This window comes from Ixodes scapularis, unplaced genomic scaffold, assembly GCF_016920785.2.
Source record: "Ixodes scapularis isolate PalLabHiFi unplaced genomic scaffold, ASM1692078v2 PGA_scaffold10__122_contigs__length_95168666, whole genome shotgun sequence".
Lineage (NCBI taxonomy): Eukaryota > Metazoa > Arthropoda > Arachnida > Ixodida > Ixodidae > Ixodes > Ixodes scapularis.
In genome coordinates, this window is record NW_024609836.1 from 61502661 (window position 1) to 61517623 (window position 14963).

Sequence of the window (14963 nt, forward strand, 5' to 3'; positions counted from 1 at the left end):
CGGTGACAATGCAACCGGCTTGAGGCCGCGGCGATCGGCTGAACCGCCACGCGAACGAGACCTGCTCGATGGGGAAGCACGCTGCTGGATGCAGTCGATGGTCGCCCCCACTGTCGCGTAATCGCCGTAATGGATACGGCGTCGGCGCTTGGGGGTGAATGCTTGCGGTAGTTAAGCACGTATGGACGATTACGAACGAACACGTGCAAACTACGCTTTCGCTGCGGCGAAAGGCCGTGTAAAGCGCTGGGCCTCGCTCGTAGAACCCGTCTTGCGTCAAACGGCCGCCATTGTAAAAAAACACCCCTAGACGTGTGATCGCAGAACGAAGTACACGTTCAAAGATGTTCATTTTACACGAGACCTCGGGTGCAAACGAAATACACCGAGCCTCGCGTGTAAAACGAACACCCTTTTGGTGAGTCCGCCCTGGGACAACGGTTTACACGTCCAGGGGTGTACTTTTTCGCTGTGTGTGCAGTTTCTGTTACATACACAGGCTTACTATGGAAATTCTGGCCAAGTGACGGGCCAGAATTAGAACAAAACTCTTCTAGGCGTTCATTACAAAAAGCAATAGGACTGCCGGCGATGTGAACTATATGCCTTGGAAATGATAGATGCGGAACCTAGGTGCCAAAAAGCCTCGCAAAATTACAGCGTGCAGCGCAGGCCCTAGAAGTTCACTATGAGGCTTCATGATCAACACCCCGCCCCCCTTCCGCCCTCTTCCGCCCCCTCTTCCCTCCCTCCCTCCCCCCCCCCCCCCCCCCCCCCCGTATTTTATGCAGCTCGCTCCGTCTCCGTATAGCGGCGATTTGACCTGCTGATTTGAAAAGGTCGCTTCCCCCTGGTTAAGTGTATTTCTGCCGCACCCCCGCCTGGAGCTCCGTTTATTAGGCTCCAGCCGTTCGGAGCGAAGTATATTGCAGAACAAGGCATGTAGTTGGGCTAGTTAGTCGTGCATAAATGCTTGGTGGGAGCATCGCTAAAAAAGGTAGGGCCAGGAAGAGGCAACAGCTCCCTATCTTTCTGCTTCCTCCTCGTGGTCCTACATTTCTTAGCACTGTTTCCACCAAAACAGAAATTCCCCCACTTACCTTGGCGTGTCCATCAACGGGGACAATACCTGTGAAATGAATCAATTGGCTGTACTTCGGGTGCCCCCAGTGGAAACAAAGGGCAATAAAAAAGACAGTCAATCCAACAGTGTTTAAATTATCTTCGTAGTCAGCTGGCCCACAAAGCGGACCATGAAATCTGCTTTTGGTTCCAGATGGCTGAATTTTTAGATCGTGTATTATCTTCTCTTTTAATTCAAAACTATATGGTGGGAACGAGAAGGAGAGACGCCCTCTTTTATTTTAGTTTATCTCGCTCATCAGTAAAAATTTTGTAATGGCGATGGGCAGGATTAAAAAAAAAAAAAACTATGACAATTTTCTTGTTGGATTATGTTTAATATCGAACATTTTATTTATCATCTGTATCGTTTTATAAACCTGTGATAAAACCATCCTTCCTATGGCAGAGGCGCGAGGATGTCAAAGGAAAAGAGGCGCGCTTTGTCGACCGCCAGGGCGCGCCCGCAGTGCAAAATGGCGGAGTTTAAAGAAGGGCTGTTGTGTCTCCCGTTCTTGCCCATTCATAACCCTCGGCGTTTACTATTGCTACATGAACCTGAACTCTTCGCCATCGCTTGGTATAATCGAAAGCACAGACGATGCTGCACAACTGCCTCCATAATGAGAAGTTGACGAACCAATATCAAATACCATTAAGACTAGTCTTTTTGCTATTGCCACTGCTTGTTTCCGTAGAAGTCAAAACAAAATATTTAACCGAGTTCTGTATTTGAGGTTCTAAGGGCTATCTAATAAGAACAGTATACCTGCAGTATGCCACTAACACGATTCCTAAATGTTAGAGGCAGTAATAATTTTATCGCTCTCAAAAATTCAAAAATTCGTTGTTGTTTTTTGTGTTTCGCTGCAGACTTCGTCAAAACGCGATGGCATTTTTATGGGGTTTCCTTTATTAAAGGTTATACATTTATGGTTCTTTGCGACGACCTTTATTGCCTCCCTTAGCTACCGGTTGTTCAGGACGAGCCCACCTTGCTTCATTGTCTCTAGCCAAAAGCTGTTCTCTTGCGAGGTGTTGTGAATACGACCTTTTCTTTTTTTCAAGACATTTTGACGACACGTATTAACACTTCCGGCAAGCGTACATCTTCTTCACGGGACTAATGAATGAATGGGTGGTATTCTACCGGGTAGTAGCATGTGCTATACAGCATAGAAACATTTACTCCCCTTGCTTGTAAATCTTGCTATAAATTACGTTTCTCTTCAATCCCTACCCTATTATCTAAATATATTATGATGCTTCTCTGGACCTTTTCAACCGATCTTCTAACCTACTTTGTTTTTAGATTATAATCCCATTTTCTCCCGTCATTCTTCGTCACTAAGATGAAGCGCTCGCGAAATCTGTTACCCCAATAGGAAGAACAGGCCGAAGACCCGCCCACATCAAAACGACTAGTTTTAGTGTCTCGCTGCAACTTTGCTATTTGGCAGGCATGTGTCTATCTCTTGAAATTTAGCCCTTCATGTGTTTATCCTTAACACTCAAGTTCTCGCTTCAAAAAGTAAAGTGCTCTCCCATCAATTATGAAACACTTGTTTCTTTCCCACGAACTGTTTGTCTCTCGCACAGTTTTCTTCCTGGGTTAGTGGAGTAGTCCGGCGATTTTTTTAGCTACCCTAAGTATAATTTAATATTCAGTGGCCTTTACCCTTTGCCGTGTGCCATTTATTATCACGAAATTCCGAATAGTTATTTTAAAAATTTGGCAATAGAAAATTACGCCAAAACAAACGTTCAAACATATAAACAAACATAAACATTTTAAGATCCTACATCCTTAAGACCACGCGCTAAAGGTATCTTATACACGACTCCTTGCTCAAAGGTAACGATTTTCCAAGAGAGGGGTGCCAGAAGGCACCCCTCTCTTGTTTTTTTGATATGGAGTAAGATTGCTCAACTGAAAATCCGCATTGAAAACCAAATTTACACCAAACTCATCGCGCATGTTTTTACATTGTGAGAAATCGCATGAATATATGTCATGACTGCGAATCTTTGTTTCGATTCTCTCTGTTCCCTTGCCCTGCTCATTATAGCCACGTGCCTTCTTATAAAGTCATCTCTTTTGTTGTTTTAAATTTTTTTTACAACCAGTCTCAGCTGTTTTAACAAAATAGTTCAATTTTTTCTTGTTGCCCGTGAAGACTTTCATCTTGAAAAGTACGGTGAAGACCAAGATTGTAAGTTCAATGTCTTCACGAAAAACATATCTTGGCCCAATATTTAGGTTATGTCTAGGATGTTTTTTTAGTGTGTTTAGCACATTTTCAGACCAATAGGGAACTATCAAGAACACACTGTAGTATTCCTTCAAGTCCAACCGCAGTCGACGGCACAATCCGACGGAGACATTCAAGCCTTGCCAAAAATGCACTGTCACGATGGCGTCCATCACCATGGTGCGTTTGTTATCACCGACTTAACCAATGCCGCACTGTGAACGCACCTAGATGCCGTGCTTTTTCCTTTCTGTAATATGATTGGTTCGGACGGTGATCGAAAACACGTAAAGGTGGTAAGCGTAGCGACAAAGCACTTTTCGCACTGGTTCAACAATCCGTTGGAGCCAATCGAACGGATTGTTGCGTTTTAGTGGTGGGACGTGAATTGGAATGGGTGCACAGCTTGGGACCGCTTCACTGCGATCAAAATCTTCTAATATTGTAACAACTTAAATAACACTAAAAGGAAAAAAAACATTAGTGAGCTTGTACAAACTGAATTTTCGGGAGAGATGTGACGAGGTGAGATGTTTTTCTGCAGTTTCCAATACAGCCTGTAGGGAATGCTACCAACCGAATTTATTGGGTCCGCAGGAATCGGTTTTTCAACCCCCTATCGTGCTACTATTTACTACCAAGTTTAAAATACGTGGAGGACGATTTGAACGTACCTTTGCGGATTACATGACCTAGGTAAAATATTCAAACACACTATTTTGGGCAATGGTGTTTTTGGGTGGAACTGTAGTGCCAACAAGCGATGTCCACACCATCGCGTTAATGAAAACCCCTTGATCATCGCTCGAAGTCTATTTTTGGTTTAAGGTAGATCGCATATATTTGAAAAGGAACACAGAAAAATGTTTCGTTTAACATCTAAAATACCACAACGGGTAGGTCCTGAAAAATGACCACTAAACAGCAAACAATTATTTTATCCTGAAAGGAGGGTGAGGGCGCAGGAGAGCTGGTGAAATTTTGGGATAACTAAACCGAAGGAAGGGTCTGAATGTGTGTCATCTCCTTGTTATAGGTGTTTTGCTTTTGCTTTTCTTCCTCAGGCTGTTATGTCATTTATTGACCTGTTTTAAAAAAAAATTTCGATAATAAACTTGCGCATCACTTTGTAGGATACGCTTGAGCCCAATGATAATGGAGCGAAAAATTCGGATACAATCTTTATTCCTCCTGTTTTAGCTAAAGAAATGTTAAGTCTCATCAGCATTAAATATGACAGAGTTTAATTAGAACAAAAACACTAAATAGTAAGGCCTTATTTCATTGTGCACTTGGATGACTCACACTTAATAAGTTTTCGTTTCTCCGTCGCACTTGCAGTGAATGCAGACGTAGCTTAATGCGTATGATGTCGGGCTGTAACAAAAACAACTTCAAGGATAAATATTGCTTGCATTGAAACATCTGTTGGGATGGCAGAAATATTTTTTCAGCTTCGATACGAATGCAGTTATATGTTCACAAAAACATGTTTCAGGATACGGAAGACTTTCTGTTCACAGATGTGCCTCCCTCCCCCCCCCCCCCCCCCCAGTTCCCGTTTTATACAATAACAAAGGGAAAACGAAAACATGTTCAAGGTGAACCAGGCAATTATAGGTTTGAAACAGCCTGCATAAACAAAAAACAGTTCCGTAATGAAAGTTTAAGCCACGAGCCTAATATAGGACTTAAATCATCTTTCAAAAGTTTGCCGTTCAATTCATTTCGGGTTTTATTAACAACAATAGATATGATTTAGACAACCTACGTCACCCAGTTACACGCAAAATGTAGATGGTAGATGTGATGTTTGGTGTTATCGTTGTTGGAAAACAGAAATTGCCAGTTATCCTTCATCAGGCTGGTTTCTACAAATACCTTGACTAGAATTAAAAGACGTGTGTAAGAAATGGTCTGAAATAATGTTCGTTAACGCGTCGACAAACCATTTTGTTATGGCACTTTTTGCCCCATTGTTTTCAGATATTAAAGGGTGCATCAGCTAAATTCGTCCAGGTTTAAAAAAAACGCGTACACTCTAAGCGTGTCGAACCAACGTAGTATTGTTCACGATCCGATCGAGCAAGTCAAAATGCTTTTGGCGATATGCATCACAAACAAAATAATATGAATCATTTAGTTAAGTTTCTAAATATTATTTATGGGTAAACATCCTTCAATATAAGAGTTGTAGTGCGTGTTGAAAAACGTTTCGTTGCCTCGTTAACATCAGGGTAGTCGTTGTATGCCTAGTGTTTTTTAGCCTTAACAAAAACGGCGAAATATTTTTAAAAGGAAAGTCCACATACCTGCCCGCTAGCAAATTGCAAATTTGAACGCTTAGTCACGTGAATTATTTCTGTTAATTAACCAGTTTTGTGAATCTAAAAGAGTATCATCCCACGTTCATTATGAATGTGAAATATACTGCGTTAGAGTAACAGCGCAGCGTGCACGTGCTTTTTGTATCTTGGCACAAATCTGCTGAAACACCATGTATGTCCGGAAGATGGTAAGGACAAGAGTAGCCAAGATAAGAATCGCGAACCGCGTTACAAACCCCGGTACCTATGCTTAGCATAACCGAGACGAGGCGGTAGCACTTTAAGATCAGACGACCACTTCTAAATTAATTTACACCCTCAAGGGTGTTTAGAAGTGTCTATGAGTCACAACCTAGCACCCCTATAATCGAGTGTTTTCGACACAATAACACTCAGCTAATGGGTGTTCACGCCAGCTTTAGACCCTAGAAAAGCGCACACTCGTGTAAAAGTGTATATGGTTTACAGAATTACGTTTGACTGTGAATGACCGTGTCAGGACCGCTTGTGAAGGCTTATGATAAAGCACTGGCGCCATCAGTCAAAAAGCCTTAGAACACTTAGACCGGCGTAAAACCAAACGGAAGGCTTTCTAATATTTGCAAGATCAAGTCTACGAACGTACCTTGTATCATTTTCAGATTTATTTTATGCCCATGGTGATTTTAGTAAAGATATGCAGATCAGAACTGTATCAAGTCCTTCGAATAGATGGCGACAATTGGTTATTCTCATCATATGCAGTAACCAGCTGTAGTAACGCAGTCACTCACAGCCGAATGAAAATGTGCGAAAGAGCCACACTTTTCTGTATCAGTTGTAATGCCTACGGTGCAGGCAATCAGAATATATATTTGCTTTTAAGAAGATTAAGAAAAACATGCTCGAACTGGTTGCCGCATGCCTGCAACCACTCATGTATAAAACACAGAAATAAAGGATAAAATCGAAATTTATTTATTCTTTGCTTCTTGCACATACAGCTCTTTGGATGTGAATGATGAATTGTATGTTGCAATAAGACGTTCGGCGATGAACTAAGGTTTTGAAATAGTAACACCTAAAAATGTATTCCAATATCTTGCATCCATTAAATGGCATTCTTGCGTTCATTGAGTTAAAAAGTCAATCAGCCGCCCTGATAACCTCTTTCCACAAAAAACACGACACCACCTCTCTCCACAAAAGACACAACACCGGACCTCTAACAATGGGGTCAAGCCAACAAAACAACTGACAGCACCAAAGATGACACGTCATTCACACACACACAAAAAAAAAACACTCTGGGAAAACTACAGATTTCACTGGACTTTTCACTCAGAAAGTCATCTGCAAGACTACACACACACACACACAAAAAAAGAAATAATGTTATCAATACTATTAGCGATTTAGAAAACGCTTCCATTCCGCATTCAAAGACAAACAAGGCTTATTCACTGCATTCGCATGCTTCGTTATTGCGGTTGCTCTTTCAGCAGGCGCTTGCGATCGTTTTTTTCTGTTACAATTGTGGTTGTCGAGTTCCATAATGGCACGCAATTCCTACATTCCTGAATATGCTTGGATACCTCGGAATATGGATCCTTGTTTTTGACACATCGTTTATGTTCGCCTAGAGGCCCTGGTCTATCACTAGGACAACGCTTCGTTTGACCTATATAGCACAAACCACAATCAAAAGGGATCTTGTAGACTATACCTGAAATGCATGTAACACACATTTCCCTGTGTTTTTTTAAACAACCTTTCTGGGCAAACAAGCTCTTGTGCCTGTGAAACGAAGCATATACGTAAGGTTTGCATTCCGGGTTTCGAGTCCGTCCATAGACGTTTCCACGTACGGCCTTTGAACGCCGCCATCTTGCTGCTGGCTTGTCTAGATCGACGATCTATCCGTTCCAGCATCAGGATGGCTGCGCCAGAGGCGGGACTTGCAAAAGTCTATACTTGGTTTAATACTAAATCCGACCACAGTCAACACCATGATCCGATGAAGCCAATTAAGCAGAACCAAAAGTGCATGGTCATGTCGCTAATCGTCTTCGTCCGTTTGTTTTCGCCAGCTAGACCAATCATGCACGTAAAGAAGCACCGGATCACGACGTATTCACTGTACCTGATTGATCTAGCCGGTGATAGAGAACTCACAAAGAAGACGAGTGCCATGGCAATACGTTTGAGAGCTCAGCTCTTACCGCCGAATTCATAGATGTCACTCCGAGTCATGCCAAGTGAAGGGCGACCCTTCACTTACAGAAGGGCGGTTGAAGGGGCACTTCCACTTGAAGTGAGGTTTACCATTCTGAAATGGCACTTCGCTTTCACTCGAGCAAGTGAAGGGAGCCCTTCTACGGGATGCGTCCGGGAGCGAGAGTAGAAAAGAAATTTATATTTATACTTTGCGTAAGACCACAAAAGTAAGTTAATTCTTAGTGTGTTTACATAATTTGTGTTTATAAAGAAATATTAGCACATAACAAACATGTTGCGATTTCAGAAACGAACGTAGCTCGTGCATCTTCTTTCAAACTAAATTGGCCAGCAATATAGCCATCAATATCCATGCTGAATACATTCCAAGTCCTTCCGATATCCTTGTTCCAACGCCACCACCGCCGTTGCCTTTTCGTGTTTACTTGCCCTGCTGGTTTGTTCTTTTAAAGTTTTCATTTCCGTAGCGTGTAATGGATAAGGCCAAGGCACCCGCTGCGCGGTTCACAGAGATCGAAAAGGCAATACTGATGGAACTTGTAATGACGTACAAAAAAATCATCGAATGTAAAAAGACCGACGAATCGTCGTTAAACAAAAAAAAGGCAACTTGGATTCGACTCTGCAACGAGTATAACTGCAACCACGGTGTATATCGACGGGACGTGAAACAGCTAAAAAAATGGTGGGAAAATGTGAAGGCCAAAGCGAAGAAGGACCATTCCAAAGAAAAAAACAAGGTCCACAAAACAGGCAAGTCTCTCGTTCAGGTTTCTCATCGCGCTGAAAGTGCCTCGGAATGAGCGATGGGTCACATTTGTAGCCCGAACTGTCGGTCACAAATTCGCCCTTGTTTCGAACTGTTGTTTCTGGAATACCTGTCATGGGGGATGGAGCGTGAACGTGCGCAGACAAGTCGGTTATGCAACCTAATGCTGTCAGTTGAATACCGTAGTAACCTGACAATGGAGCAGCATGAACGGAACCGCAGCACGATATAATACTACCGTTAAATCAGTAATTCTACTTGCAGTTTTTGCGGCGGACATGTACAGTAGATCACAACTGACAACACCCAGATGCTCAATATTTCATTTCATTACGCATGGGGCAGAGGGGATGAACATTCCCTATCAGCAAATGCATGCCTATAAATCGGGGTATATTTAAAAAGGAAAACAGATCTTAGATAACATTAGAACTTGGAGTGCCTAGATTGACTACTGTTTGCTCCTTTAGGAGGGGGGCCACCTGGCAAGCCAATGAGCGCCACCTCCGTGCTGGTTGGGGCGGTGGCCTCACACGTGTTCAACAGACAGGAAAATATGGAGGACAGCGATGGGGCACCCTATCTGCCCCCGGTCTGCAGCCTCCCAGTTCTCCGACTACTGCAGCCGATGCTGGACGGCGAGGAGGACCCTCTTGATGCCGACTTGGGTAGAATGCTTGAACCGTTTCCATGTCTTGACCTGTACTTTCTAAACTCGTACCTTTTCGTCTTTACCCACTGATCTTCTCATGGATATGCATGGATACGGTTATAGATCATAATGAGTCTGCCTTCAGAAATGTTTCACCTGGTGTTCCTCAGTAGTACATACTGGCACCCCTACGTTTTTTAATAATCATGAATGACCTTGCAGCAACCATCTCATCTAATATTAATCTTGTTGCAGATGACTGTGTCGTCAATAACAAAGTAAAAAGTGTGCATGACAACATTCAATTTCAAGATAATTTAGTAAAAATGAACAAATGGTGCGAACAGCATGTACATTACTTATGTACAAGGTAACATATATCATTGCAGGGCTGGGTTCCATACAGCTTCAAAACAGTACATGGCAACTACTGCAGACTAACAATGACCATACTCCCCTGACAAAGAAACAAACAGCACAGGGTATTAAAATAATCATAGCATGATTTCTGCCAAGAAATATCTATACCAAGCACTCCAAAAGGTGGAAACGGTTAAGTGATCTAGTGGCCTAGTTTATGGCACAGGTTCAAAATGGATGAAAACATTGTTACACATTAGATCAGCAGCAGAAAAAAAAAATCAAATACTTCAAATTGCAACTGCATGAAAAACAAAAATACAATCTCAAACTTATAAAAACCCTTTCTACTCTTCATGTATGTCCCATTGTTCACTTCATAACTTCTACGTGTTCTTTCAATTGCAGAGGAGCCCGGTTCACCAGCTGGGCCTGCCTCAGACGTCGGTGCACCACTGTCACCAGCGGCTGCCTGCATCGCTGATAGACCTGCAGCAGCCCCAGCAGCTTGCCTGATTAGCCAGACATCTACTGCAGGGTCACCAGCTCCTACACCTGCGGCTGCTGCAGCGTGCAACAGTGGTAGTGCGGCAGCAGCTGTGGGCAGTGGTGCCCGCCAGGTCGGAGGACGTATGGCGCTGCTGGAAAGGAGCCTCGCAGAGGAAAACGATATGAGGATGGCCTTTGTCCAGCAGGAGCATGCCCTGCGCTGCAACTTCCTTGAACAGGACCACCGCGACGCACTCAGCAAGAGAGCTGCGCTGCATGAAATGGAAATTAAATTGCGCGAGGACGAGCTGAAAAAAAGAAATGCCATTCACGAAATGGAGATGAAGCTCCTGTGTATCAAGGAAAACATACTGCTGCAGGAGCTGAGCCAGAAGGCTGCACAATAAATCATGTTCAAACTGCTATGCCTGCTTTACTGATGGTTCACTTTTAAAGTCAAACTGAAGTATCACACACTTGGAAGTACGACTCCTCACCTTCATGGCCTGTGTGATGGGCCTCTTGAGCCTACGTGCAGCTCACGTAAAGCTCAGCAGAATGATGTTCTGCCGGATACGCAGACCCGAAGGAGAGTCCTCCGGGAGAATCGGTGGCAGGTGTGGCTGCCGCCGCCTTCTGGCATTCCGTGCCCTGGGACTTGGTGGCGGGGGTGGAGGAGGAGGTAGGGGCTCATTTCTTGCACGTCCCAGATTATGCAAAGCCGCACACGCGGTGATGATGCTGCATGAGTGGCGAGTCTTGTGCTGGAGCCGCATATCCAAACAGGGAAATCGTCTCTTCCAGACCCCAAAGGCCCTCTCGACGGAGTTCCTCGTTCGGATCTGGGCCTTGTTGTACCTAAATCAAATTATAAGGCATGTGATCGATTTTTAGGCATCTGGGAACATACTTGCAATCACTGTATTTTCTTTTTCAGTATGGAAATAACAGGTTGACATTCTTTTGTCGAGGTTAGATATGTTTTATTGACAACTTTTCGTGCACGCACGGCTTCATGATACTGTTGACATCTCATGGAAACTTTTTCGTTCTTGCGACATTTCGTCGACAAACGTTTTCTTCTGCTAGGTGGATTGAATTTAGTGGTCGCGGTCGTCAAATCTTATGATTTTTTTTTCATTTGCCTAATGCTGAAAAAGAAAAATTAGACTGAATTTACGTTTTAGTGAATGAACCACCGACGGCGGGGCAAGCTATGTCTTAAACAGACCGCACGATCACACCTCGCTTTGCTCCGCTCTGCTAGGGGAAATGGTTCATTAGCGATGTGCGCGACCAAAAGCGCCGCTGCGGTCAGCTTTCGACGATTGGCCAAACCGTGGGCATATGAGCATTGTCAGATTGTCAGCTTTGACGGTGTTACTTTCGGATTGCAATGACTCCTAGCTTCCACTGTGCTTTTTAAACACACCACCGAAGTCGTCGTCGCACCTGATGGTAAGTAGACAGGATAACAACTGGTGACGTCACGTCGAGGCAAATCCCACTCGTGACGTCACGGATGGAAACCATAACAGGGCGCCATTGAAACATCTCGGTGCGAAAATAATCTCAAGTTCGAGCTTGCACCAAGCCTTGTCGAAACCGCCAAGGGTTCGGCAAGGTAGGAAAGAACATTGGATATCGGCGAAGTGATCTGTCTATGAAACGCTTGAAGAACTGTTTGTCACCGGCAATGACTGCCTGCTATTACAGACATTAGTGATGTTGTCAGTGCAGTACCAAAACAAATCTTATACTTCTGCCGATGATTTGGCTTACCTCCCTCCGGGACTATTTGCCGCTCCAGGGTTTGCGAGCGGCGTCATCAGGAAAGGGAGACAGGCATAGCCCATATCCCCCAGCAGGACGCCGGGCACTCTGCTCTCCTCGTAAAGGGCACGCGCACGACTGCCATCAAAGATGCGGCTGTCGTGCACAGATCCTGGCCAACTTGCCACAACATCAAAGAACTGTAGCTGTGGGCCGGTGATGGCCTGCAGGTATATAACATTGCATTAATACGGCAATTTGGGCCAGTTGGCTCATGCTCGAAGAGAAGTAAAACAACTGCTCCCCCCCCCCCCCCCCCCCCCCCCCCGGGGCTGGCTACGTGCCTGTTGCCCGTAAATAACGTCGCATATGCAAGCTAGGTATAGGCTGTGCAATGGCTATTTCGAGCGGGCCCAGAGGTGTACAATAAGCAGCAACAACACAGCTGATGAAAGGGTTTCCCTATGTTTTACAATGATCGGGTTGAACAGCTGAAATCGTTTTGCGTGAGCATTACCCATGCTTCCCAGCCTGGCAGTTTAGTAGGCAAGCTACGTCAATAAAGGGGGTATAAGAAATATGAGCTCACCTGGACGTTCAGGGAGAAGACTCCTTTCCTATTGCGATAAACTTCCGCATCATCTCCGCCGGGGCTTCTGATGATGGGTGCAGTCGATGCAACCCGTGACGCCAGGAAACTGCCCCATTGCGTAGAAGTCGCGCATAACGCCGTGGTACTCCGACGCAGCCGGGAAGTGCACCAGCCTTCGGAAGAGCACCCTCGCGATGAGCGTCGTCACCGTCCTCACTGTGCGGCAGACAGTCGGCTGGGAGACATGCACCAGGTCTCCCGCTACCATCTGGAAGGTCCCGGCGCCGTAAAAGCGAAGGGTGACCAGCAACTGGAGCAGGGGGGTGAGCGGCAGTCCTCGGTTGTCGCCGGTTTGCTGGAGAGGCAGCAGCGTCAGGAGTTCCCTCACCGTCGTCTTCGTAAAGCGATATCTCGCGAGGAACTGGCGGTCACTGTACAGCTCCATCGGGTTCAGGCGGTCCGATAGATTACGCCGCGGCACCGACGGACCGAGCGGGTACATAACGCCGAACACAAGGTCGCACGCACGAGTAGCGAACTCAAAAGACGCGATCCTGCGAGCGGCATCACTCCGATAACCCGGGTAACCCGCCATCTTTTGCGATGAAGGGAGGCTCGAGTGTAGTTGAAGGGCGGTGCCACCGCTCACTTGAATTTTTTCGAGAAAAGTCCGAGTGAAGTGCGAGGCGAGGGAGCGTTTCGAGTGAAGGGGGATTTATGAAACGTAATGACACCCACTCAAGGGCGTTGGAAGTTAAGTTCGAGGGAAGTGGGATCTATGAATTCGGCGGTTAGGCTCCCGTTTGTGCGTATAGCGGCGTCGCCGTCGCCGTCGTCGTCGGCGCAACCGCGCCGTTGCATTATGGGACGTCACAGAACTATACACCAATTAAATTACCTGCTAAATTTAGCGAAAAAACCGAATTGGTGTTTAGGTCTGTGACGTCCGATATTAAAATACTGCGCATTTAGTTTTCTCGCTAAATTTAGTGGTAAAACTGACGGCACATGACCTTAACACCAATTCAGTTTCCCCGCCAAATTCAGCGGGAAATTGAATTGGTTTTAAATTTACGTGACGTCCATTTTGTAGCTGAATCTAGCGGAGAAACTGAATTTGTTAATGGGTGAGGTGACGCAAAGTCATGTGACGTCAGTTTCCCCGCTAAATTTGGCGGGGAAAGTGAGAGACTACAGTTCTCACGAAGACAAACTAGCTGGTGAGGTCGGTTTATTTTTGTTTTTGTCTGATACCGCGTGCGTCAGCTCGCTAATACGCCTCAACTTCTAACATTCGCACGTGCAAAACTGCTTCTTTTAAAGAAAATGGCTATAAAAATATCAGAGAACAAAAAATAAATTAAAAATCTTTGTTGGCGAATGTTTACCTGTCCTCTGCGTCTAAGTGTCGATTTCAAGATTACAGTGCACCATTTTAGCCTTTTACTTATCGCACAAAAAAAGGTTTTCTTAATATTTTAATTTTATATTCAGATTGGTAACAATCAGTGACTTGCGGACATTCGATTCATGCATTCTGTCCAATCGACGCAAAGCTATGAACACCAAATATACTCCGACAATTTCCAGAGCGCGGTACCTCTCCTTTTTTATGCTCTCACCAGCGCGCGTCGCTCTCTTAACATATAGCTGCAAGCAGTGATTTCCCTATACACCCCCTAGGACGGGGTGCGGGGGGGGGGGGGGGGGGGGGGGGGGGCGGGGGGTGTATAAACCCGTTGTTTTTCTGAAGGCAACCCCTTAATTTGCAATGACTCCTCTATTCTCAATGCACCCCCTCCCCCCCCCTAAACATTTAGACACCACCTTAATTTCAATCCCTGGGGATACCCCTGGCTGCAAGCCATTGGCCCCTGATTTATTTGACGGGATATATGGCTACAAGTGTAAAGGGGGCTTCGAATTCTAGCTTCTTTTATTACTGTCTTTGGCGACATTTGGACATTTAAGAGCATGAGATCAGCATTGTCTGATTAGGCCTCCTTTCGTCTCAGTGTACATGGCTAGAGCAAGACAGCCGGTGATGCTCAACACTATTTCTAAGCCGAACTCATTATATTATCATTTAAAGCCACGTGATATCAGCCCTGTCTAACTAGGCCTTCTTTTAGCCCAGTGTACATGGTTAGAGCAAGATGCCCGCTTGTGCTCAACAATATTGCTAAGCCTGCGACAACGTCGTTCTGCACCGGCGTATTCGGGCGAAAAAACATACCTGCGTGAGGTGAAGGGTGTGCGCGTGCGCTGTTTCAACAGCAGCGCCACCACAACTGTGTGACGGTTGAGCCGCTGTACCTCGCTCAAGCTGACTTTCTCGACTTTAGAGCCTAAATTCAGGTTGACGTTTGCTTCATGCAGTCATGCAATCGAGGAAATAATTACCTTCTCG

General features: G+C 45.1%; 1 protein-coding gene and 1 pseudogene across 1 annotated transcript; one reads left to right on the forward strand and one right to left on the reverse strand.

Annotated features, from left to right (window-relative positions):
- Positions 1-8985: 8985 nt before the first annotated feature.
- LOC115316383 lies at positions 8986-10677 on the forward strand. The gene is made up of 2 exons (XM_040213721.3): positions 8986-9355; positions 10108-10677. Exons 1-2 carry the CDS (start codon positions 9181-9183, stop codon positions 10593-10595), a joined length of 663 nt encoding a protein of 220 aa, XP_040069655.1. The 5' UTR covers positions 8986-9180; the 3' UTR covers positions 10596-10677.
- LOC121834730 lies at positions 10348-13298 on the reverse strand (annotated as a pseudogene).
- Positions 13299-14963: the final 1665 nt, after the last annotated feature.

Excerpts from the sequence above, each read along its gene's own strand:
- LOC115316383 (XM_040213721.3), top strand. The coding sequence starts at position 9,181 with ATGAGCGCCACCTCCGTGCTGGTTGGGGCGGTGGCCTCACACGTGTTC. Across the intron at positions 9,356-10,107 it reads CCCTCTTGATGCCGACTTGG|AGGAGCCCGGTTCACCAGCT; the intron begins GTAGAATGCTTG and ends TTTCAATTGCAG.